A 22555-nucleotide genomic window follows, 5' to 3' on the forward strand; every position below is an offset into this window, starting at 1 on the left:
ATATTTCTCCCAGCATCGAGCTTGAAAGTTTCTTTGTTCAGTTTCATCTCATTAGCCCCTTCCTGCATTCTCCCTAGAAAATCCTCCCTCAGTGGCAATTAGTACAGGTACAGTGGTTACCCCCATCCCATTAGCATTGTTTGAAATATTCAAAGGATTAAGGATGTTGGCCACAGTCTCAACAGGTCACTATTCAAAAATCAGCTCTGAGCAGCAGGAGACTCGAGCAAAGCCTGTCTGATTTATTTGTGTTTCCCTCGAGTGTTCTGTCTTTAATAAGGTAAGTTGGAGAAGGGAAGGAGGAATGAGACAGAGGACCAATGAAGTATGCCGTTGTGTGGTTCAAAGAGATGTACTGACACCCACTTTCCCTCAGCTTTCTGAATGCAGCCTGGCTTGCCTGCCTTTGCTTCAGAAGATTCACAGAAGGTGGCATAAAACCCCTTAAAACACAAAAACCAGGTTTGATGCGAAGTAGTAGGTTTCAGCATAGCTGTACTTTCCAAGATGTAAAGCAGCTGTTTCACAGCGTATGATAACGTTACCAAACAGCTGGGGAGGGGAAGTACAGAATGCCATATCCAACTGAAGTATGCGAAAGCATAAATGTAATTTTAGGCAGCGGCATCCGACTCTGCCAGCTATATCTTGGTGCAGTTGCTGGTTCTGTGCCTAGATGAAATGGGGAGGGGTTGAACATGAGGCTAACCACCGAGCCTCATAGAAGCTGCACTGATTATAGAGACAGGATTAGACTGCCATGCCTGTAAAGTGAGAAGTGGCAGACACTACACTACTCGCCACCCCATGCACTAGTGTTGGCATGAGAAAAGTGGGATACTGTGGCATTTGGCCACAGTGTTGGAGTCAAGGCCCCAAATCCCACGTGATGTGCCATGCGATTACTAAACGACCCTGTAAGTGGTCAGTACTTCAGTTTTCATTCATCATCAAAAGGTACAGTACAACCCCCTATTGCTACTGGATCATCAATCCAGCAGGGAAAAACCCAACCTACTGCAAACACCAATGCCACTTCATGCAGCACTTGACTGTTCCTTGAAATTGTCCCCTCTACAGCATTCCTCTTCAATGTGGAAATGGATGTTTGGTGACATTACTAATCAATGCTTTATGGAAGTCTGAAATATTTTTTTCATATGGCTGTTTTGCTTTCACGTTGGTCTCCATGAGTGAGCTTCTCCCCTCCCTCAAAGCAGCCTGAAAAACAATAATGCCTTCATTTTTATCTAGATTCTATTTTTCTAATAGTGTAAACAATTTACTTATGGTCTATGCAAAAATATTAAATACAGTTAAACCCACTTAAAATAAATACTTGCTGAAGGAATATCAGGCAGAGACTGCTCTCCGACTTATAATAATCTGCTGTGCTCACAGAAATCCTCTTAAACCTATAACAGATAAAGATTGTAAAACTGTTATAGGGCTAAGCTGACGGGAACAGCTACAGCATCAAGATGGAAAATGTCTCCTTCCAGCTTCTCCACACCACAGAGCAGCTCCCCTACTAATTCAGGTCAAGGCTCCTTTCTAAACACCTCAGGTCACGCAGAACCTGAACTGTTAGGTGTTTCAGGGTTTTTAGAATATGGCAAAGGCTAGTTTAAGGAAAATGGTGGGGCAGGGCACCCAAATATAAACACTGGTGGTCAGTCACAGCCAGTGGCACTGCTTTGGTGCCAGTTCAAGAGAGCTGACCAGTCCCAGTCTTCCCACTGCACTAGTCTTGAATTAGCTTTGGTCCAGTATGGGGGGAACCTCGCTGGAGCTACGTCAAGACACGGGTGCAGTGGGAGGCTCTTGGTCAGTCCCAGCCCTGCAGCACACTGGAGTTTTCAAAGCTCTGGCACTTAGGACATGTTTTATTTACATCATATTAAGCATTACTGTGTGACTGTTCACAAAACTTTCTAACTCATAGTACTGCTTACTATACATGTCCTAAATATAACGTGTAATAAGGTCCTAAGTTGTAGGGTTTGGGGTTGTAGCTGTGTTGGTCTAAGGACATAGGTAGGCCAGGCTCTTTGACTAGATGTGATATCTTTTATTAGCCCAACTGAGTAGTTGGAAAAAAGTTTCTTGCAAGCTTTCAGGCACAAGAACCCTATGCCTGAAAGCTTACAAAGAACTTTTGTCCAGCTGCTCAGTTGGGTTAATAAAAGACATCACATCTTCCCAAAGAACTTGGCCTGCCAAGGTCTTAAGTTAGCATGCGAGAACCATAAAGCGAAAAGTACCCACTTATGTTTGACCCTCTGAGCACGGTGACATGGAAACAGCACCAACACAAAAAGTGAATTTGGTTTAAACAAAAAAATAGTTACACAGGCAGCCACTTGTTATTGCTGTTTTAGAGTTTACATGGAAACTAGCCCTTTAAAAACAAACAAAAAAACCTGTAGAGTGAGCATTGCTTGGAGATCAAAAGATACACACAGAAGCAAGACAGGCAGGTTGGCCTTTGCAACGGTCACTGAACTTTACCGCCTGCTATGCTGAGACTGGTTATTCCCCGTTCAAGAGATGGAGACTAGACCTACTTTGTGCATCAAGACTGCCAAAGAATACCTCTAGCATCAGTGGCAGACACAGCTGCCCCTGCCTCTCAGGAACAGGAAGACTGACAGAAAATGCAGAGCAACCAAATCTAAAAGACTAGAGTTGGAGAATGAATGAAGCAACCCTGGAGAGAAAATGAATTTTAAAAATAAATAAATAAATAAAGGAGTGGGAGGAGGAAGCAAGCATGGCAGACTCTCCCCAGAGAGGCAGCCAGAAAATGGGGGATGTGAAACGTGAAATTCTCACTGGTAATAGAATAATGGCCTGCTCCATTATAGGATTTTTCAGAGCTGCATCTGGCTGAAGCTACAGGGGCTGTACTCCGCTTTCAGAGTTCACTGAGCAATTGCTAAGGCAGGGGACGGGTGCCATATGTTACCAGCTGCGCTCACAGTTATCACTTTCCTCACTTAATGCTGAGAGACTGGTTTTGAGGCAAAGCAGCAGAGAAACCTACATAGTTCTTGCCTCTCCCCTGCCACCCATTATTCCAGCAGAGCTGCCAGAAATGCCAACAGGGTCTGTCAGCAAGTCAAAAAAAATAAACCCCGAAAAAAAAAAAAAAAACAGGTCCCAAGGCAGCCTCAACACCAGACAGTTGCCCAGCAGTTCTGACCATTCAGCTCTGTCTGCACCCATCAGAGGGAGAGATGCAGAAGCAGACAAGATGCACCTCTCTCAGCTGCCCTCTGGCAATGTGGTTATGGCTGTCAGAAGTTCAAGTGTCTCAAATGTTCTTCTTCCTGCCAGCCTCCATTCAGTTTCTGGAGAAGTGCCTACCAAAAAGGTGCTTCGATACATGAATGGGGTACCTTTTACAGACACACATACTCATACACACGCACAGACCCCATCTTCAGATCTCAACATACCTTTACAACAAGATTTATTATTATAATCATACAAGCATGCCAAAAAGCAGCCAGCTTCTGTGGCAGAGACTTCCACAGAGAACACTGCCCAAGAGAGCCCATTTAAGGGGAAAGTGAATTTGAAATGCATAGTATGCTTGGAAAGAGCCATATCATCTGTTGCTTCCTACCAAATGTATAGCCCCACTGGCATGGTCCCAAATTCACCTGCACAGGAAGGATGAGTCAATAACACTGGATTTGAAGAAGTGAGTCAAAGGAATCCACATGTGGAAAAGCAAACTGCATTTAGTTGTCCCCCCCTGCTTAATACTTTTCTCTCTACAACCTCTCTCCTCGTTGTCTTATTATGCATCAGTCTCAGTTTAAAATCTCTGCTCTCTCTTTTTCCTACTTAGGCTCATTACCTTGATCTTACAGTAAAAGAGATAAAAGCAGGATCTCTCACCAATCACTCTCCTTGGCAAGGCAGTCAGGATACTGTACACAAGGAATGTGGTATGTCAGCAATGCATTTTAGCATATTAGACCTCCTACTGAAAGACAGATCTGGAAAGCCAAGGCACCTGAGGGAAGATTCAATGAGCAAAGCAGACAAAACAGGCATAGTGGTTCTGCTGTAAGCCTCAAGGTCAATGCATGACTCTGGCCAGCAGGCAGCTTAGTGCCTCTGACCTCAAGGGCACTTGTAAAGCAGAGGAGCATGAACAAAAAAGAGCTAACACAATGGTCCCAAGAGAGCCTTAGCACCTCAGACACCTGCAAGAAACTACGAGTGGTCTGGCTAGAGTCATGCATCAGTGGAGCTTGTGATAGATAAGGCCAGAGGTTGAACTTTGATGCTAGCAAAAATAGCACCCTGCAGAAGAAACTTTTTCAGTTTTCAAAGAGTGTTTGAAGGGACCAGTCTGGATTCACCAGGTGGACAACGAGACAAATCCACACTTTGAAGGTGTCAGCTCTAACATTCAGACTCCCACGCTTCTCTCTGTGACAGGTAAAAGACATCTGGAATCAAGCCTGGTACAAACCAGAAAATCTGTTCTAAAACCTGACCTTTGGGGTGGGGGCATTCAGCCAATACATCTTTTATTAATTTATATGTCAAAAAAAGCATTTCTAAAGACGTGTTAAAATAATGTATAGAGATACATTTAAAAAAAAAGACCAGTATCCTCTAAAAGAGTGGGGGGCAGTCTTTTGGCAGGCATGCCACAAATTAGGCCCATACCCTCTCCCCAAGTGCCACTCTGAACTCTTTCCCTTACTTGATCTGTTGCTCAGCTTTCTGCTTCCTGCCCTGTACTACCTGCCTGATTTGATGATCTGCTTCCTGCTCCCTGCCTATTTGCCTCTCTGCTGCCTGTCCCATCCCCAATCTGCCATGTGCCACTCACAGAGGCTGCCTATTAAAGAAACTTTTTTCCAAAAATCTTGTTGGTCTAATAAAAGATATTATCTCTACTATGAGTCCTGATTGCCTAGAGGCTGCCTATGGCATTTGTGGTACCTATGCTGCAGGTTGGCCACCTAGATTAAAAATAATAATAATAATAAAAAAACGAAACTCCCCACATCCTAGCGTAAATAAAAAAAAATTCTACCTCCATCAGAGCAAGGCCGGGGAAAAAAACCAACAAACAGAACTTTTCTCTTGAGCCCTGAAGGTGACTACCTGCAGGTCCTGAAGGAATGAGTGGGCAAGTGGACAGTCAAAGGGAGATTAGTTCTTCCCTTAGAAGCCCTGCACTGAACAGGCCATACCACCAGCTCCATCTGCCTAAAAGAAAAGCATGCAAGAATACATAATGGGACTGTTAACGGTTAGGGGCATGTTCTAGCTGCACCACTGTAGCTTTAGTTTTATTGTGGATGTGGGAGTGGAGGAGGGATGTCAAATTATACAATAATAAAAAAAAGCCAGGCATGTAATTCCAATTTGATAGAGTGGCAGATGGCATGCTGCAACAAAAGGGGAATAATTGGGACTGTTTAGAGAGGAAATGAATAATAGGGAACATGACGAAGATACACAAAATAACAAATGGAACAGAGAAGGTAGATGGGATGCTCCTATTTACCTTGTCTCACAATACAAGAAAATGGGGACAAAGGAACATTCAACAGAATTTCAGCTTTGTACTGAAAGGTATTGAAAGGAAGCAGCTATAAAACATTAGGCATAATCAGCTCACGAAACTCACTGCCATAGGACATAAGAAAGGCTAGTGGTGCAGCAGGATTCGACCAGAAGCAACAGACATCCACTTATGACAGCTGGATTTGTGAGTCTGGAAGACAGCAGATCCCTCTTGCTTCAGGGTATAGGATTTCTTATTGTCATCTTTGGACGGAGTAGGATAACAAAAAGGGAGTTCTGGCTCTCCAGTTAGGGTGTGCGATATGTGGAGTTTTTGACACCTTCTTAAGTATCCAGTACCAGCCATGGTTTGGTGAGAAAATACTAGAGAAGGACTGGAAGTAAATCTCCATTCAATGTTACAAGTAACAGCAGAAACCCACTCCTTTGCCTTTAACTCCTTTCACTAAAATTTCTCAAAGCAGTTTACAAACAGTTCGCTCAGGTCTTGCCAAACATCTCTAGCCTGCTGCTAATTGGAAAATAGTGACAAAAACCAGTGACTTGACCAAGTCATGAAACAAGTCCATAGTAGGTCAGTGGAACCCAAATAACAGACATTCTAGCCAGGAGACTTCCTGGATCTACTTACCATCCAAACTGCTTTGCCCAAGAACCATACGCTGATGCATCATAGTGACGCTCAGTCATCAGGACCTAGCCCACAAGTTTGTACAACTGCAGTCTGGGATCCTGTCATTCTTTCCTTACGTATATAAGGCAGGTAATTCAGAGTCCCTTGCCCCTCATCTGCCAGGAAGTAAAGGAGACAGGGAGCATGAAGGAATAAACTTCAGCTATATTAGCCTGGACGAGGTCTCAAATGTTATGCCATTTTACAGCTCTCTTTTCAAACAGATAATTGTTACGACATTTGGTTCACTCCACTGAAGCCAGCTGCATTGATTCCCACAGCACCAGCTCCTGCCCTGTATGCTGGGACCAAACTTTTCTTTGAACAGGAAAAAGAAAGTTTTTCAAAAAGGCTTCAGGCCCCTTTTATGTCACAAATATTGCCAACCATATACCAAGTTTCTCCTCTTCCCCTGCCTGTGTTAGAAGTTGGAGAGAACCATAAATCTCCTTCTTATGTTTCCACCTGTCAATTAGAATAAACTAAGAGCTACTGGAGGCCATAAGACCCATTTGAGCATAGCAACTGCTCAGCTCCAGAGAATACCCACATGAGAAGTCAAAAGATACAAAGCTGAAGTACAAACCAGGAGCGTGATATTTTTCCTCCTGCTCTGAGTACAGACTGTCCAGGGCAAAGCTCAGCAAGGAGGATGGCAAGACATCCACTATAGACAGATAGATACATACTCTTCTCTTTTCTCTGCTATGTCACTCCTTTTACATTTAATTTTGTTCTCCCTGTTTGAAGAACGTGCATGCAAGGCCAAGGAAAGCTGCCAGTGTTCTTCAGTCTAAAACTGATTAGAGATGTGCTTTGTGTCTAAAGGAACAAGGCACTACACCTATGGAAAATACTGGCACATGCAAATTCTTTCCTCTGCTCCCAGCTCTGTCAATGCACCTTGGTTTTGCTCCCTCTCATGCTAGCCCTGGGAAGTGTCACAAACCTCTGCCTCAATTCAGATGGAAAGGTACACTGCGTGCCTGGTCTTTAAAGGGCATGCCCTTACAATCTATTTTAATGGACTAAAGTAATTCCTTGTACATGGTTCTTTATCTAGTAACATGTGTCCCACATACCAAATAGCAACCCCCACCTCCTCACTCAACTAACCTGGGAGAAGAAATGTGCCAAACTCGACGGGGCCATATACCATTACTACATAATCAATGGTCCACCTGTCTGCCAATAAAACATGGGCTGGGTGTCAGTCAAGGGAGGGCTGGTGGTTGGTTCTGTGGCTCTGGGGATGCATTTAGAGGAGATGTCAGCCAACCACAGCAGGAGGAAGCACCCTCCCTCCCAGCCAAACACTGGTGGCCAGTCACATACCCAGGGACCAGAGTTAGTAATGCAGTGGAGAAGACAAATGCCACATCCACCTCCCATATCCAAAGAACTCCAGACAGTCTAGGGCTTAAGGACAAGAAAGCACAGAAGCCAGCAAAATGCATCTGAGCTAGCCTGTGAGCAGTGAACAGCTACAGAAGGAACTAAGGGAATGGGAACAGAAGATGCAATAAGAAAGCCACGGTCTGTTTCTTCCAGTCTCAACCTCTGAATGTCCTGTCATAGTACTGGGCTATAATTTGTGATAGACTTTGAGGGAGAGGCCATGGAGGGTCCCTCACTCCTCCAACAAAGGGAGTGCTGCACACAGGGCTCTTCACTCCTCTCCCTGACCACCTCCCTTCCCCAACAAGCACCAGAGATCAGAGCAGGCCCTGAGCTGCAAAAGGGAAGGAGCACAGCCCATGCTGTGCTGGGCACAGAGGATGAGAAGAGAGGGTAGATTAAGAGCCAGTCTGCCCAGGCAAAGATGAGTTTGGTGAGACTTGGACCTGCCCACGCAGGATTAAACAGAAAGAGTTTGGGTGTAGCTCAGCTGAAAAAAAAGGGGCCACCAAATTCTAGTTAACCTAATTCCACTCCCACTCCTTTTACACCTACAACATGGCCAGCCTCCCAGGGAGGGGAGGCCTCCAAAACCTCAGTTACAGCTCTCCTCAGCATCAGCGAGCCAGCCAGCTACAAGGTGACTTCACATTGTCAGTACTACAGTGGAGATGCTCACTGACTACTATTAGCTTCTCAGTTCATGAGTAATCCTCCTAGGGCTTTCTTGCTTTCACATGGGAGTGACCCTCAGGGCATTGTGAATCTATGTTGGCAGTTTTTCCTAATGTTTACAGAGATGCTGAACAGTTGTTCCCTCTCCCAGACAGGATCAGTCACTTGGCCTCAGAGAGCTGCTGTTTCACCAAGTAACCTTCCAATTCATCTTTTAATCGCTGCACCCTTCAGTAAATCTTGAGCCCCAGCTCCCCAGTTCCAGCCTCAACCATTTTTTAGCAAACATGAAACAATGCAGCACACATTAAAGTGTCAAAACAAAAATCAAGCTTTGGGAGAGCCCAAGGTTAGAATCAAGCTTCTTATTAAGGAAACTAAGGGATGGCAAGCTTGGGACAATGCCACAAGGATATGGGAAGCTCTTTTACCTTGCCCTCTTGCCAGTGGAGAGGCTGAAGTCACTGGGAGACACTCACTGGTGCACCCCAGAGTTTTCCAGGTCCTCGCCATCCCTAGCTTTTGCAAAAGGAAACTGGAGGAACAGCTCATACAGCTCTATGTCTGTGCAGACCAGGACTCTGATACAGCCATTCAATCCCCAGACAGTCCCAGGTTGCTTCACAGGACACAGCTGGCATGTAACACAGGCCAAGGGATACTCCTTATTATGTCAGGATGTCTTTTCAGTGAAGCCATGCAGCTAGGATATTCCTATGCAATGCAGAAGCACAGGTCTGAATGGGAATTGTGAGTAACATTTTGAAAAGCTTTTAAGATCTGTTGAAATCCAATGGGACTTGTGCTCTTAAGTCACTTAAGGACTTTTGAAAATCTCTACCCTAAATCTGCTCTGGATAAAAGATTATGAAATAGGTTAGCCTGAACAATCCTGTACCAGCCTTGGGAATTAACAGGAACAGCTTTGCAAAATTCCACTTAAAAGGCAAATATTGGGTTGCAGATGGTGTGCCCTGAACTCGTAATTCTTTTTCCTGTGTTGCAAGACCTGCACAGATCTGAGATTCCCAAACTTTTGGCCAGCTGACCCAAGCCTGATACAGTATCATCTGATATTTAACACTAGAGCTGTGCGAAATTTCACTAGGGGTTTCGTTTCAAAGTTGTTTCAATGTGTTTTGAGCTCGAAACAGCGAAATTGTAATGAAACAAAAGCCTTCAAAGCAGCTTTGAAACGAAACAAGGGCACTTGAAATGTGTCAAAAGTTTTAAAATGTTTTGAGTTCCAAAGCTGGGCTTACTTGGCTTCAGAACATCCCCTAGCCCTCCCAGGGGTGCAGGCCCCCAGATCTGCGCCAGATGACAGCATGCTCTTGCTGCCAGCTGTGGCCAGCTGCAGCACCAATCTTCCTGGCATTGGGTGCAGGCTGCACCCAGTGCCAGTCCCAGCTGGGAGCAGCAGCCTCCTGTCATCCAGCAGGCAGATTGGGGGCCTGCCTGCACTCCTGGGAGGGCCGCGGGGCTGCACTGGACTCCTCCTGGGGGTGTGGGCCCCCAATCTGCCTGCCAGATCACAGGAGATTGCTCCTGCCACCTGGGACCAGTGCTGGGTGCAGCCTGCACTCAGTGCTGGGAAGATTGGTGCTGTCACTGGTCCTAGGTGGCAGGAGCAGCCTCCTATGATCCGGCAGGCAGATTAGGGGCCCACATCCCTGGAAGGAATCCGGGAGAGCCCCTGCAGCCCTCCTGGGGGTGCGGGTGGCCCCCCAATCTGCCTGCTGGATGACAGGAGGCTGCTGCCACCAGCTGGGGCCAGCAGCAGCACCAATCTTTCCAGTGCTGGGTGTTCGCTGCGCTGGGCACAGCCTGCTCCCAGCACAGGGAAGGCTGGTGCTGCCACTGGCCCCAGCCGGCAGCAGCAGCCTCCTGTCATCTGGCAGACAGATTGGGGGCCCAACCGCACCCCCAGGAGGGCTGCGGGTGCTCTGCCAGACTCATACCAGGGATGGGGACCCCCAACCTGCCTGCAGGATCACAGGAGGTTGCCGCTGCCAGCAAGCGACAATTTTGCTTGTCAACATCCTGAGCTGCAGTTTCCCAGAAACCTCTGCACCTGTCTCCTTGAAACTTGGCAGGCTTCATGCTCTCAGAGGGAGCTACAATCCCTGCAAGTTTAATCCGAATCAGGCAAAAAATGACAAAGTTATAGGCAGTTTTTTACTTCTCCATCATAGCCTATGGGCGAAACACTGAAACGGCGTCAAAACAGCTTCGATGAAACGAAATGGAACAGTGCTTCTGAAACCAAACAAAACTCAAAACGAAACACTGTTCCGTCGAAACCAAAGTCGAAGTGGAACAGTGCTGTTTTGCACAGCCCTACCTAGCACCACCCATTCACCTGCATGCACTCTGGCCAGGCCTAAAACCCAGAGAGATCTAAACTCGTCCTATTTTTCCATGCCCCACTGATCTGTAATAGTTGCAGCCCAAATTGCACAGCCAGTAAATAAGCACACAGCCAAGTAGGGGATAAACAGAGGTACATAAAGACTCATCTATAGGCAGGGAGGATGTAGTTAAAAAACCAAAAGCCCAAAGTATCAGACCTACTGCACATACCTAGTGGCAGGAACCATGAAGCCAGATGACCTAATGTATTTTCTCTCATTTCTAATTTCCTGACACCCAGGTTGCCATCCTCTATTTTTTCATAAGTTCACAGCTCCTAAACGGTAAGTGTCTCACAAGGCATCTCATGGGCAAGGCTGGTTCTGCACCATGAGGAACACCATAAAACTGAGGAGGGCCAGACCCAGTTCTGGATTCCCTATAAATTGGGACCTACCTAATTCACGAGAGTTGCTTCTGAATTTTGCAGTCGTGGCATAGTGTCAGGTGCCATTTTTGCCTCCCCCCCCCCAACGCCTCTGGCTGAGGGGCCCCAGAAGTCCCACCCCTCTGGGGACGGACAGGATTTTGGGGTCCCTCAGCCAGAGGCATGGGGGGGCTGCCATGCTCCACTGTGAAAATCTCCCCCCCTCATGCTTCAGGATACCAGGGCTTCCCACCTCTATCTGCAGCCCCCTCCCCACTGCAGGGCTCCCAGAGATTTGACAGCAGGGAAGTGGTGCTGCCATCTCCCCACCACCAAATTTCCAGACCTTTGGCCAGATAACACGAGGCCACAGGCCAGATCTGGCCCATGGGCTGGAGGCTGAGCATCCCTGAAGTAAACCATCAAACATGGGTAGTATGCCTTTAAAGTCAAACAGTACAGCAATAACAAGTTGAACCATCTTGGGTTTGCAGCACAAGGCACTAGTTCAGACAGAGAGAGAAAGCACATTGCAATAGCTTGTGGTGCACAGTTACTGGGATGTGTTAGTATGGCAAGACTTCACAGTGCCAAGTCAAACAGTAGCCACCTGCCCAATGAGGCACTAGAGTCCCACCTAACCCCAAGGCCAGGAGGCTCTAGCTACCTCCAGAGCCCAATCCTTCCCCTAGGTACCGGGCCAAGCCCTCTCCAGAACCACACTGCCTGTAACTAACACAATCACACTGTTCTGTTATCAGTCATCTGGAATCGCAACACTGCCATGGAAGTCAGAAGCCCACACTATGCAGCTTTTGAATCCCCACCACTTCTGTCCATTTCACATGCAAAGTGATGGAATAGAAAGGCTAACAAAACCTGTCTCCCTCTAGGCCAGTGTTTCTCAACCCTGGGGTCATAGCCCAAAAGTGGGTTGCAAGAATATATCAGAGGGTTGCAAACAAACTTTAAAAATGGATTCTCCTTTAAAAGAGAAAAACATGGGAAGCTGTGGCTTTTCCCTTGCAGGCTGGCGGAGCTCCAGCCTGCAACGGGCTGCTTGGGGTACCCCATGCCCTGCACATTGGGGAGCTGGGGCCTGGGGGCACTGGTCATCGATGCTTACAAATAGGTCCCGGTACAAAAAAGGTTGAGAATCACTGCGCTAAGCCTTACCATTGCTTAAAAAAAAAAGCCACTGTGCCTAATTAGGGACTTAAAAATTCATAAATGGAAGAAAGGAAAAAAAAGTTTGATTCTACTGAAAACATGAGAACAATAACTAACTCAGAGTTCAGCGGCTCTGCCTGACTGAGTGTGCTTCACTGCTGTGTGGGATGAAGGGAAGAGGACACACACATATGCTACTAAGAAGCCTCGCTAGAATCCTCAGTTCCAGAAAACAAGAAGCAATACCCCTCCCATCGCCAGAGAGTCACTGGCCTGACTCAGAGGGAGTTCCCTCAGCTCAGAGGGGATTCTCTTCACACTACCTAGCAGAATAGTGGAGATGACTATTTTAGAGGGGAAGATCTCTTTCTTCCCCCCAGCCTTCTTCCTCATTCTGCTCTGTCTTCAGGCATGTCCAAGGTGAATCCAGGTGCTCCAGCATTTTCCACTTGACAGCATGGGCATCTGCTAACTCTTCTATGCCTGTCCAGAGGTAACTAAGCTGCTCTGAAAATACTCCCTGCTTTGATCCGTGACAATACTGTATTTCACTCATCTCCTTTGCAGAAATTACTGAAATATATAGTCCTATAGGTGCTTGCTCGACCTTGAGCCCAATGTCACAAGAAGCAAGTTGCAGGTTAGACAAAACCAAACCTTTCAGACAGATGAGGTGTGGGGAAGTCCTATGAGACACTAGGATTCCTGTAATCAACTCTTGTAGCTTTTGGCACTAGTACCCAAGTAAATTAGCGGAGTACACACACAAGTGGTAGGTCACTAGCATCAGTGAAAGCACAGCTCAGATTTTAGCCCATGCCACCAGCCAGGCCAGTGGGCCATGTTTAAAGAATCAGACTTAGGCAAGAGGTTTGTTTGCAAGAAAGATCCAAGTAAGAGTCCAGGTTAACTGTGCTATGAAGACATGTTCCAACTGCTGCTCTAAGAATTACAGCCATGACTGAGTGCTAAGACACATCAGAGGCTACGTCTACACCACCCAGTTACTGCAACTGAATGGTCTGGCCCAGCTGTGAGCAAGCTCACTGCAAAGCCAGTGTTTTGTTGTTGTTCCTTCGCTCCTTCTGCAATGGCCAATGTGCCTGGGGACCTAAGCCTTAGGTCTTTGTGCCCAGTCAACTGGATAAGAAAGATACAGAAGAATGTAACTGTCCTTTGCTTTGGGTAGCTGTTGGAGGGGCACTGGTGGGCTATTAGCCTTTTGGTAATATTTCCTGTGAACTCCCCATGAAGTAGGTGGGTTTGGGCCCAAGTTGAAGTACTTGTATCCCAGCTGGGTGAGAGTCCAGGCTCACAGCACCTCCAAACTCAGTCAGAGGTGCTACAGTGGGCAGTAGAGGGCTTAAGGCTAAAACCCAAGTAAGAAGCAGGTTAACTAGGCAGTGTAGATATATTCAGTACAGACTGGAAACATTCTCCAAGGGCCTGCCTGCGAGAAATATCTGGTCCCTAGAAGTAGAGTGTTTTAAAAGGGTAAGACCCATAGGAATTATCAACACGGGGACACAATGGAAAATTAATCCAAATTTTGAAATGGATGGGTTAAACTGCAGCCAAAGTGCCATTCAGAATCACAGTGATCCTAATTTGAGTTAGGTTAATTCACTTCTGAAAATTCACTTTTGAAGCAAATTAAGGCCACAGGAAATTCTGCAAGAAAGTCATGCAGGGGTTTAATGCAGTTTAACTAAACCTCTAAAGAGTTAGTTGGGATTCATATTCTTGACTGCCCCTACCATGACAAGCCCCAAGGTATATGTTCTCAAAATACAGCTCAAAAACAACATCTACTTAAGAACCAGTTTGCAGGCACTTATAGGATAGTGCTAGAAGCAGGTTAGGAAAAGTTTTCTAGACCAGCAACCGAGGATAGCCTATAACACCTGCATGAAAATGCTGACTACTCACTATTCAAGCTGCTGACCTGCACTTAACAATCCTAGTAGAAGCACTAACTCATAGCCCTGATGACCTGTGACTGAAAGTGATAAAGTGTCCATTTCTGGCTCCCAAGCAAAAGAAAGAGCCAATTGTCCCACATGCACTACTACTTTCCTGCCTGCCTTCTATGGCTCCATTCAGCCTGCTGAACTGCACAATTGGCCTTCAGGAAGGGAACTCATGGCCAGTTCATACATATATCCCCTCCTGCCCTTTGGGGAAAACAATCACTGTTTAACAGCATTCAAAATGGAAACAGAGCCCAGTGCTTGTTAACCCAAGGTCAAATCCCGTCAGGCAATGCAGGATGGATTGTCAGGGGCAGGCCAGCTTCTCCTGGGGGAAGAGGACAACCTTTTACAAAATGAATGCATTTCAGCTACATTTCTCTTCCCTTAGTACTTGGGTTTCTAGGGACAGTTTACATTCAAAATGGAAATCCGTGCTCTGCAGGAGTTCATCTGCTCCTGCTTCCTTTCAAGTCAGAACCTTGTATGTGTGATGTCTCCTTGTAAAGAAACCATAATAATTCTGATGACAGAGAATTGAGACTTCTGGTGAGGAATACATATCAGGGAGTTTGGACAGAAATAAAATATGATTTTTGGTTGCTTTTAAGTATCCCACAAGAATTCAGGAAACAACAAAAGATACAAAGTGTGGATTGAAGAATATTTTCCAACGAGAACAACTTTCAAGGTGTCCCCTGAATACACTGTTTAACACTGTCCTCTGAATTTTAGCTTGAAAGAAGACACAGGCCCATGCAAGAAGCATCTTCATGATCACATAAGCTGAATATGCAACATGAGAGCTGGGTATCCCTATTATTTCCCTGACACCAGTGCTAAGCAGCCGATCTTCACAGATGGACTCCTCTAAAATGCCATGCTATGCATTTAGGGGATCATGCAATGAGTCAGCAATAAAGCTTTGTCATTCTACTGTATCTTTCAGCATAGGACCTCAGAAACATTAAGTCAAAACACTCCCATGAGCCAAGTCTCTGTTATCCTCATTTCACAGATGGGAAGCCTGGCACACAGCATATCAATGCTCACCCAAGGTCACAGTGCATGATGGGAACAGAGGCAGAAAGAGAACACAGGTTTCCTCAATCCTCATTTCTTGCAGCTTGTCAAACTATATCACGCCACCTGCTCCTAACGTAGCCTACACCATGGGCAGGAAAAATTCAAATCTCTCTCCACCTCAGCCCACCAGTTCTGTTACCCTACTATTCATTATATAAGGGAAGGAGTACAAGGAACAGATTAAAGACTGTGACTTGGAGAGTCCTGCACTCTGGTTTCTACAGCCAGCTCTAAAAAAATAAAAATAAAAAGATTAACTGAATGGCTCAAGAAGTCACTTGGGACCAGGTCTACAAGATATGCATGGTTTTTATATGCCAGGAAATGCTCTGCAATAGCTTTCCAACTGGACACTTCCAAAGAAGGCTAAGCTCAACTGCTAAAAGGCATACTTAGTGAGGATTCAGGGCATCCACCTGGGGAGCTACTGTAGATTAGTCATTGATTTTAAACTTACACCCATGCTTATTTCCTAATCGCCTCCCTTTGTAGAGAAGCCTTTAAATTTGATGCCATGGTTTTCTCACCTATTGAATCTGGATAATGCCAGTCCAAACCTGACAGGGATGTTCTGAAGCTTTACGTGCTTCTATTTGGGAGAAAAAAAATCTTAGAAGTTTTGTGTCTGAAAGGTGCAAGGAAGCATCAAGCAATGGACCAACAAGATTATAAATAAATACAACTGCTCTTTTAGATTCTTCTGGTCCAGAGGAATATGTATTGCTGCCATGGTCATCCACAAGGAGCCCAGCCACCACCACATCCATCTCATCACCTTCTATTTCAGACCTTGCCTCTCTAATCACTTTTTTTACTCATTTAGCAATTGCTTCCTCCCTTTTTTGATGCACTTTCTTGCCACCTCTGACGTGAAAGCTCTCCCCTCTGCAGCTTCTGCCATCTGGAACAACCTTCCTGTCATTATGTGTAAATCAACATCATGTCTGTCTTACTGTCAGTTGAGACTTCAAACTCTTGGTTCCTCCTCTCTTATTGGCCTTTTCACTGGACATTTATTTTGGTTTGTCTATGCACTGTTGTTTTGGGCTCCATGCTGTCTGCTCTCTTGTATTTTTTAGTTATTAAAAACTATTGTGACAGTTTGCATGGAAAATTTAACGTAAGGGCCTTACTGAATTCTAGCACATTCAGTTCAGGAGAAACCCAGTATCCAGTGAGCGGGGTTCCAGGTAGCCAAGTTAAAGCAAACATCTTACCCACAAGGTCCATCTTGGCACTGTAGCTCCCAAAGTACCTCTCATCAGTGTTGGGTGTGTGGCACTCATACTCGCCAGCGTCCCGGTCCTGGAGCTCAGTGATGTGCAGCAAGACGGAGTCTCCTTGAATCCTCTCCACATAGATCTCCCTGTTGCGGACACGCTGAGTATAGATGGCGTAAGGGAAGGAGGGGTCCATGGTGCTGACGATCTGCACTTCCCGCTCTGGGGCAGAGGGCAGGTAAATGGACCACTGGAAATTCTGCTCTGAAGGTCCCTGATAGCCGCTGACCTTGCACCAGAGAGTGATGTGGGAACCCTCGGTGCGGTACAGGGGGCCCTTCTGGACGGTGACCTGGCGCTGTGCTAAGGCCACGCCTGCAAAAAGAGGGAAGGCAAAAGTTACTTTAGGAAAGCATAAGCATTCTGCAAGCTTTGCTACTTAACAAGTATTATTTTACACATGCAGAGGGCACCTTTCTCTCCAATATCATTCAGTTCTCATGACTGCCTTATGAGATACTCCGAAATCACTCTCACCAAGTAGACAGGCAGGTTGAGTATGAAGAGGCACTTGTCCAAAGTTAGAACCAAGCTGATCCAGGAATAGGGCCCAGGTATCTTGGCAGACAGTCAGTAGGCAGTGCTCTAACTCAGTGGTTCTCAACCTTTTTAGCAATTCTTCTTTTGCAAATTGCTCTGAAAGACCACAACAGCCAGAATGTTTTGACACTCTAGATTCCTATTTGAAATCCCTGGGTTTGTCTTGTGACTCACGTACAAGTGTTTGCACACCTAGCCACGCAGAGCAGCACACGGCACCCTTAAACAGATCTCATGTCACCTCTGGGTGCCACAAGACCTTGATTATCACTGCTTTAACCTCCCTCACTCTCAGCTGCCTATCGTTGTACAGCTGCACCCTGTAAGCCATTACTGACTTAAATATCAAGACCCTAAACCACAGCACATTGAGCTCTGTCATAGCTACCTCCCAGCTGCTTCAGGAGATGCTGACCAAAGGAAAGCATCTTAAAAGGAGCTACATGAAAAAAGGTTTTGATATGCATTAAGTGCTTTTCCCATAAGGAGCCAGACACAAAAGCATGATCCTATTAAAATACGAAGTAAGGCCTGCCTGAAAATGAAGCTGAATAAGCCAAATTCACTGTCCAAGTAAGGTCAAAACCAAAAAAAGTGAATAGGCATGATTAGACACGTCAAATGGAAATATTTAAAAATGATAAGGAGTTTTTTTTAGTGTCTTTTTTTTATCTTGGCTGTGTCCCTTTAAACAGAAGAGTGGCACAAAGAGAAGAAACAACAGTACAGTACTTGATAGCACAGTAATAAGCACCTAAAAATACAACTGCTTGAGAGATGGTGAGGAAGGCAGAAGACAGGCTCTCTTTGCCATTCGATTATTTGTATTCCTTGTCCCAAATGCAGCTGGAATGGCAGGTAGTTTAATGACTAACTATAGTATTTGAGCATTTTGAAACAAATCATTTCTTCTTTGAATGAACAGCATAGCAATAGCTGTAAAGAACAAGGCAAATGCAGTGAGAACTATTTCAACACTTTTAGCATCCCACATGAAAAATTGGCCAGTTTAAAGCTACACACCACCAGGATGCACAAAAGAAAAGCATGTGCGGGAGAGAGAGGGGCAGAGGCAATGTGATTAAAGAGTAGTTACTGTTTTAATGCCTAAAGATTAGTAAATGAAAGCACATCTGACACAACTCATTAGTTAAAACTAGCTATCCCTCTTCCTCCCAGCTCTCTAGTCTCCAGAGCTCTCAGATGACCATGCTGCTGTCAGAAAACATTAAGATGGCTTGAAAACCTCTCCACAGAACCCAGGTAACGTTTTGTCCTGCTGAAAAGCAACCCAGAGGAAGCACAAACAAAAGAGAAGAACAAGAACGATGCAATTTTCACTTCCTAGCTTCTGCCCTTTTGCACCTAGACTTCTGCTGTTCTACTGTCATGTGCCAGCAGAGAACCCATTACAATATTTAGGAGCTTCTTTCCCTCCACTCCTTTGGGCTTCTGGGTTATAACAGCAAATCTTTTGTGGCTACCTCTTCACTTCATCTCCGCAAAGAAAGCTGTTAAATGCCCATACATTCACAGAATACAGGACTTCGTCTCTCCTTCCCCAAACCCAATGTATCTTTTCCAATCCCTTCCTCTTACCACTGCAGACAAAAGCATGGAGAATCTCCAGTTTCCAGCAATGATTTTTAATATCCTTTGCATATTAGTGGGTTCAATACCATGGAAAAGCGCAGGCTCAGGGGCAGTCTGGTGGCCACCTATAAGTTTATTAGTGGTGTTCACCAGGATCTGGGGGAACATCTGTTCACCAGAGCGCCCCAAGGGATGACAAGATTGAATGGTCATAAACTCTTCTGCAACAGTTTCAGGCTGGACATAAGGAAACAGCCTTCTTTACTGTCCGAGCCCCCAAGGTTTGGAATAGACTGCCGCTGGAGGTGGTTCAAGCACCCACTTTGAATGCCTTCAAGACACTTTTGGATATTTATCTTGCTGGGGTCCTATGATCCCTGATGACTTCCTGCCCCTGAGGCAGAGGGTACTGGACTCAATGATCCTTCGGGGTCCCTTCCAGCCCAAATGTCTATGAAATCTATAAAATACCCAGCTAAGTGACAAAACAGCAAATATCACACACAAAGGCCTGTCATCTCTTATTGCATAAATCAAGATACAACTTTGAATAGTGGGATGAGGAACCACAGAAAAAAGGCTGAAAGGAATTTCAGGTGGGGAGCTAGCCCATCAGGATGGGATCAATGTAGTTGAAAATACACAAGATAAAGTACTTTTTGTCCTATCCTCTGTGAGCACAGAGAACAAGTGATCACCACTGTCTTTATAACTACCCTTGTATTTTTATTCTCTACAGTACCATATTTACTAGAATCCAAGATGAGGTTTTTCCCCTCTCCACAGTCAGCTTGGGAGAAAAAAGCTCCCCCCCGCAATCTTGGATTTGAGTACAAGGTGAAGATAAGGGCAGATGGCTGCTGTGGTTCCAAGTCCTGCCCCAATCCAAGGGCAGGGACAGGGTCAGATTTAGAGCTGCAGCAGCTGCCTGGCCCCTTTCTGCCTGCTTCCCCACCCTGCCTCACAGCCTTTGCGCCCCTGGCACCTGGCCCTGCTGCCTCTGTCCATCCCCACCGCTTACTGTTAGCTGCAGCTCCTGCCCCATTCCAGTCTGAGGGATGGAGCACATGGTACCCCAAGCAGTTCCTCAAGTCTAAGGAGGGGTGCCTTGAGTCCTGAAAGGTTGAAAACCACTGGAGCCGAAGAATCACTTCCTATGACTCATGTACGGCACTCCTGTTAATACAACCCAGTATACTATTAGGGTTTTGTTCTTTTTTTCTCTGCAACACTAGCACAATGTTGACTCATATGTAGCTTGTGATCTAATATAACCCCCAGGTCCTTTTCTGGAGTACTGCAGCTGAGTCAGCCACTCCCCATTTTGTATTTGTGCATTTGATTGCTCTTTCCTAAGTGCAATGTTTTGTATTTGTCTTTATTGAATTTTATCCATTCTTGAGTAATCTTGGATGAATCCCATGATGCCCTGATGATCTGAAGACATTCACGTAATCTTTAACCTATTCTTTCTCTGTTTTAGGCCAAGTATCTATCTATTCCCTGGCTGCTAAGTGTGCTGATCATCGAAGAGCTGACCTTTTTCTTGTGAAGGCTGAAATAGAAAGGCATTAAAACACTTTCGCCTTCTCTGCATTATCCATTATTAGCATCACTTCCTTATTCAGTAAGTAACCTACATTTTCCTTGCTCTCTGTCTTAATTTCACATGTGATCTCTTGTCAGTTATATCCCAGCGTACAATATAAAGAAAACGTAACTGAAATCCACCACATGCTATATGGATTACAAGTAACCTTTGGGCTCATAGCTTGATACCAGCAGAACCTTCACAGGCCAGTGGTGAGAGCCTCCAAATTATACTTTTCTTTCTCATTTGCTGCTACAACCAAAGGCTCTAGAGTTTGGAGACCACAGGGGGTGCTCAGCTGCTACTGCTTTACCAGCAGCATGGGCAACCAACCACCCTGGCTCCTCCTACTGTTTACTTGTGACCATAAAACAGCAATAAGCTGATTTAAAGCAGTTGCAGAATAATCATGTTTAATTTTGGGGGGGGGGGGGTTAAATAGTAACATTCAATTTTAGAGGAGACTGCATTCCTTCAAAAATAAAGGACTGAGGTGAAAGAGGCAGTCCGTCATCAGAGAACACACTCCATCACTCCCCTTCCTCTGGGCATCAGAGTCCAGAGATGAAGTTTTCCCAATAGAAATCTTGGACTGAAGCCAAGAGAAACTGTTCTTACCAGCTCTAAAACAAATTGTGAAAAATGGCTCAGCACATCCATCAGGCCATGCAATTGAACAGATGGAGAGCGATTCAAATTATTAACTTGAGCTCAGCTCACTGATGCTCCAAATTATGTTTCTTTTTCCTTTTTATGAAAGAAAGTGATTTAAGGGAAGGAAAGGAAAAATTAGTATATCTGAAGCTCACAGGGACCGGACAGACCATTGTGAAGGTTCTTATACTGTTTATCATGCCAACATCTTTGTTCCAGTGGTGGGGTGGCATGTTACACTGCCATGAGAGCAGGGATCCTGGTTTTCCCCAATTAAAAAAAAAGGACATGCAAATTCTCTGATAAAAAAACAAAACACGCAAAAAATATAAATAAAATAAATCACACATTCTCTGATAAAACCCCCCAAATCCGTGATTAACATGAAAGCCACTACATACATAGGTATCAGTTGAACATAATGTTTTCTCAATATATTTACAAGTTTAAAGCAGTTTGGGAGCCTACCAGTGCCTTAATCATAGAATCATAGAAAATTAAGGTTGGAAGGGACCTCAGGAAGTCCTCTAGCCCAACCCCTTACTCAAGGCAGGACTAGCCCCAACTAGATCATCCCTGCCAGGGCTTGGTTTTGTCTGGTCTTGAAAACCTCCAAGGATGGAGATTCCACCACCTCTCTGGGTAACCTGTTCAGTGCTTCACCACCCTCCCAGTGAGAAAATTCTTCCTAATATCTAACCTAAACTTCCCTTGCTGCAACTTGAGACCATTGCTCCTTGTTCTGTCGTCTGCCACCACTGAGAACAATCTAGCTTCATCCTCTTTCAAACCCTGCTCCCCTTCAGGTAGTTGAAGGCTGCTATTAAATCCCCTCTCAGTCTTCTATTCTCCAAACTAAATAAGCCCAGTTCCCTCAGCCTCTTCTCATAAGTCATGTGCCCCAGCCCCTCAATCATTTCTGCTGCCCTTTGCTGGACTCTCTCCAATTTGTCCACATCCTTTCTGTAGTGGGTGGCCCAAAACTGAACACAGTACTCTAGATGTGGCCTCACCAGTGCTGAATAGAGGGGAATAATCACTTCCCTCGACTTGCTGGCAACACTCCTACTAATGCAGCCCAGTATGCCATTAGCCTTCTTTGCAACAAGGGTACACTGATGGCTCTTATTCAGCTTATTGTCCACTGTACCCCTCAGGTCCTTTTCTGCAGAGCTACTTCCCAGCCAGTCAGCTCCCAGCCCATCCTGGTGCATGGGATTGCTCCGTCCTAAGTGCAGGACTTTGTACTTGTCCTTGTCGAACCTCATGAGATTTCTTTTGGCTCAATCCTCCAATTTGTCTAGGTCACTCTGGATCCTAGCCCTACCCTCCAATGCATATACTACTCCCCCAAGCTTGGTGTCATCTGCAGACTTGCTGAGGGTGCACTCTTTGCCATCTTCCAGGTTGCTGATGAAGATATTGAACAAAACTGGCCCCAGGACCAACTCCTAGGGCACTCCACTTGATACTGGCTGCCAATTAGACATTGAGCCATTCATTACTACCCTCTGAGCCTGATGCTCCAGCCAGCTTTCTTGCCCACCACGCCTTGTTGGAATTAATTAGTTAATGATGTAATTA

General features: G+C 45.5%; 1 protein-coding gene across 3 annotated transcripts in view; it reads right to left on the bottom strand.

Annotated features, from left to right (window-relative positions):
- Positions 1-22555, bottom strand: part of IGSF3 (immunoglobulin superfamily member 3) — a 195652-nt gene that overhangs the window by 98610 nt on the left and 74487 nt on the right. For 2 of the 3 annotated variants that reach the window (XM_019525702.1, XM_019525700.1), the window contains exon 3: positions 16531-16908. In XM_019525702.1, coding sequence (XP_019381247.1) covers positions 16531-16908 — 378 coding nt within the window. Of the gene's footprint in view, positions 1-6193; positions 6259-16530; positions 16909-22555 lie in introns of those variants that run through there. The other variant, XM_019525701.1, reaches the window with a different exon arrangement.

This window comes from Gavialis gangeticus, unplaced genomic scaffold, assembly GCF_001723915.1.
Source record: "Gavialis gangeticus isolate Ggan-Ray unplaced genomic scaffold, GavGan_comp1, whole genome shotgun sequence".
NCBI classification, from domain to species: domain Eukaryota; kingdom Metazoa; phylum Chordata; order Crocodylia; family Gavialidae; genus Gavialis; species Gavialis gangeticus.